Source organism: Apis dorsata, unplaced genomic scaffold (genome assembly GCF_000469605.1).
Source record: "Apis dorsata unplaced genomic scaffold, Apis dorsata 1.3 scaffold_161, whole genome shotgun sequence".
NCBI classification, from domain to species: Eukaryota; Metazoa; Arthropoda; class Insecta; order Hymenoptera; family Apidae; genus Apis; species Apis dorsata.
Genome location: NW_006263450.1, coordinates 183,618 through 184,699, shown reverse-complemented (window position 1 = coordinate 184,699; position 1,082 = coordinate 183,618). Strand labels below are relative to the sequence as shown.

General features: G+C 31.3%; 1 protein-coding gene across 4 annotated transcripts in view; it reads left to right on the top strand.

Annotated features, from left to right (window-relative positions):
- The window catches only part of LOC102680748 (voltage-dependent calcium channel subunit alpha-2/delta-3), an 11,462-nt gene that overhangs the window by 4,956 nt on the left and 5,424 nt on the right, over window positions 1–1,082 (top strand). For all 4 annotated transcript variants that reach the window (XM_031509505.1, XM_031509504.1, XM_031509503.1 and 1 more), the window contains 5 exons: window positions 236–316; window positions 413–487; window positions 627–731; window positions 799–870; window positions 963–1,082. In XM_031509505.1, coding sequence (XP_031365365.1) covers window positions 236–316; window positions 413–487; window positions 627–731; window positions 799–870; window positions 963–1,082 — 453 coding nt within the window. The remainder of the gene's footprint in view (window positions 1–235; window positions 317–412; window positions 488–626; window positions 732–798; window positions 871–962) is intronic.

The window sequence follows — 1,082 nt, the reverse complement described above, 5'->3', positions numbered from 1 at the left end:
ATTATTATTATTATTATTATTACTATTGCTATTGTTTATTTTTTAGTTTTTTAATACTAGATCGTGTGTCATTAGACGAATTCATTGTGATAGCGTTTATATTAAAGAGAAGGTAGATACGCTTATGGTTATGCGACTTGGGATGATGATGATTCGTAATTAACTTTAACACACTAATCATTATTCTCTATTTTTTTTGATTTTGTTGAAACAAATATAATGATTGTTTGCGCAGACACGAATCGCTGATCTGCTTGGTGTTGCTGGCACGGATGTTCCTATCGAAGAGATACAAAAACTCATGATGCCACATCTGGTTAGTCTGGATAATTAGGATTTATTTATACTTTATATAAAATAAAAGATCGTTCGTTTTTTATTAATTCTTATTCATTCTTGATGTATATAATAGCTTGGCGTCAATGGATACGCATTCATTGTTACAAATAACGGTTTCATCCTGATTCATCCTGATCTCCGACCAGTGGTAAGAAATCCATTTTGAAAGATTCCTTTTTTATTTTTCTCCAAATTAGAATCATATTAAAATCAAAATTTCAAAATCGAGATTAAAGATTTTTAAATTTAAAAGATAATAATAATTATTTAACGAGGTAAATACACAGTTTCAGGGTATTCTAAAGCCAGCTTACAATAGCGTTGATATGGCAGAGGTTGAGCTTATGGATCAGGATAAAGAACCCAGAGAATTCGATGAAGGAATTATCATGGTAAGTTTAAATTATTTTCTGAAAAAAATATTAATTATCTGTTGTTATAATAATAATTTGTCTACAGCTTCGAAATGATGTCGTCAATCAACAAAACGGTAGCGTGACACTGCACACGAAATATCATTACGATGATATGGTAAGTCGTGCCAAAAATTATATAATATACAACAACGATGGTATATCCAATATTAATATGTATTAAATTACTTCGTCTCTTAATTTGTGAAGAAACGTGTGGGCAGAATAAAAAGAAAATACGACTTCACCGGTATACCGAAGACGCCTTTCACAGTGATAGTTAGTCTACCAGAACATGACCACACCGGAAATTATCGCGTGCACGCAACC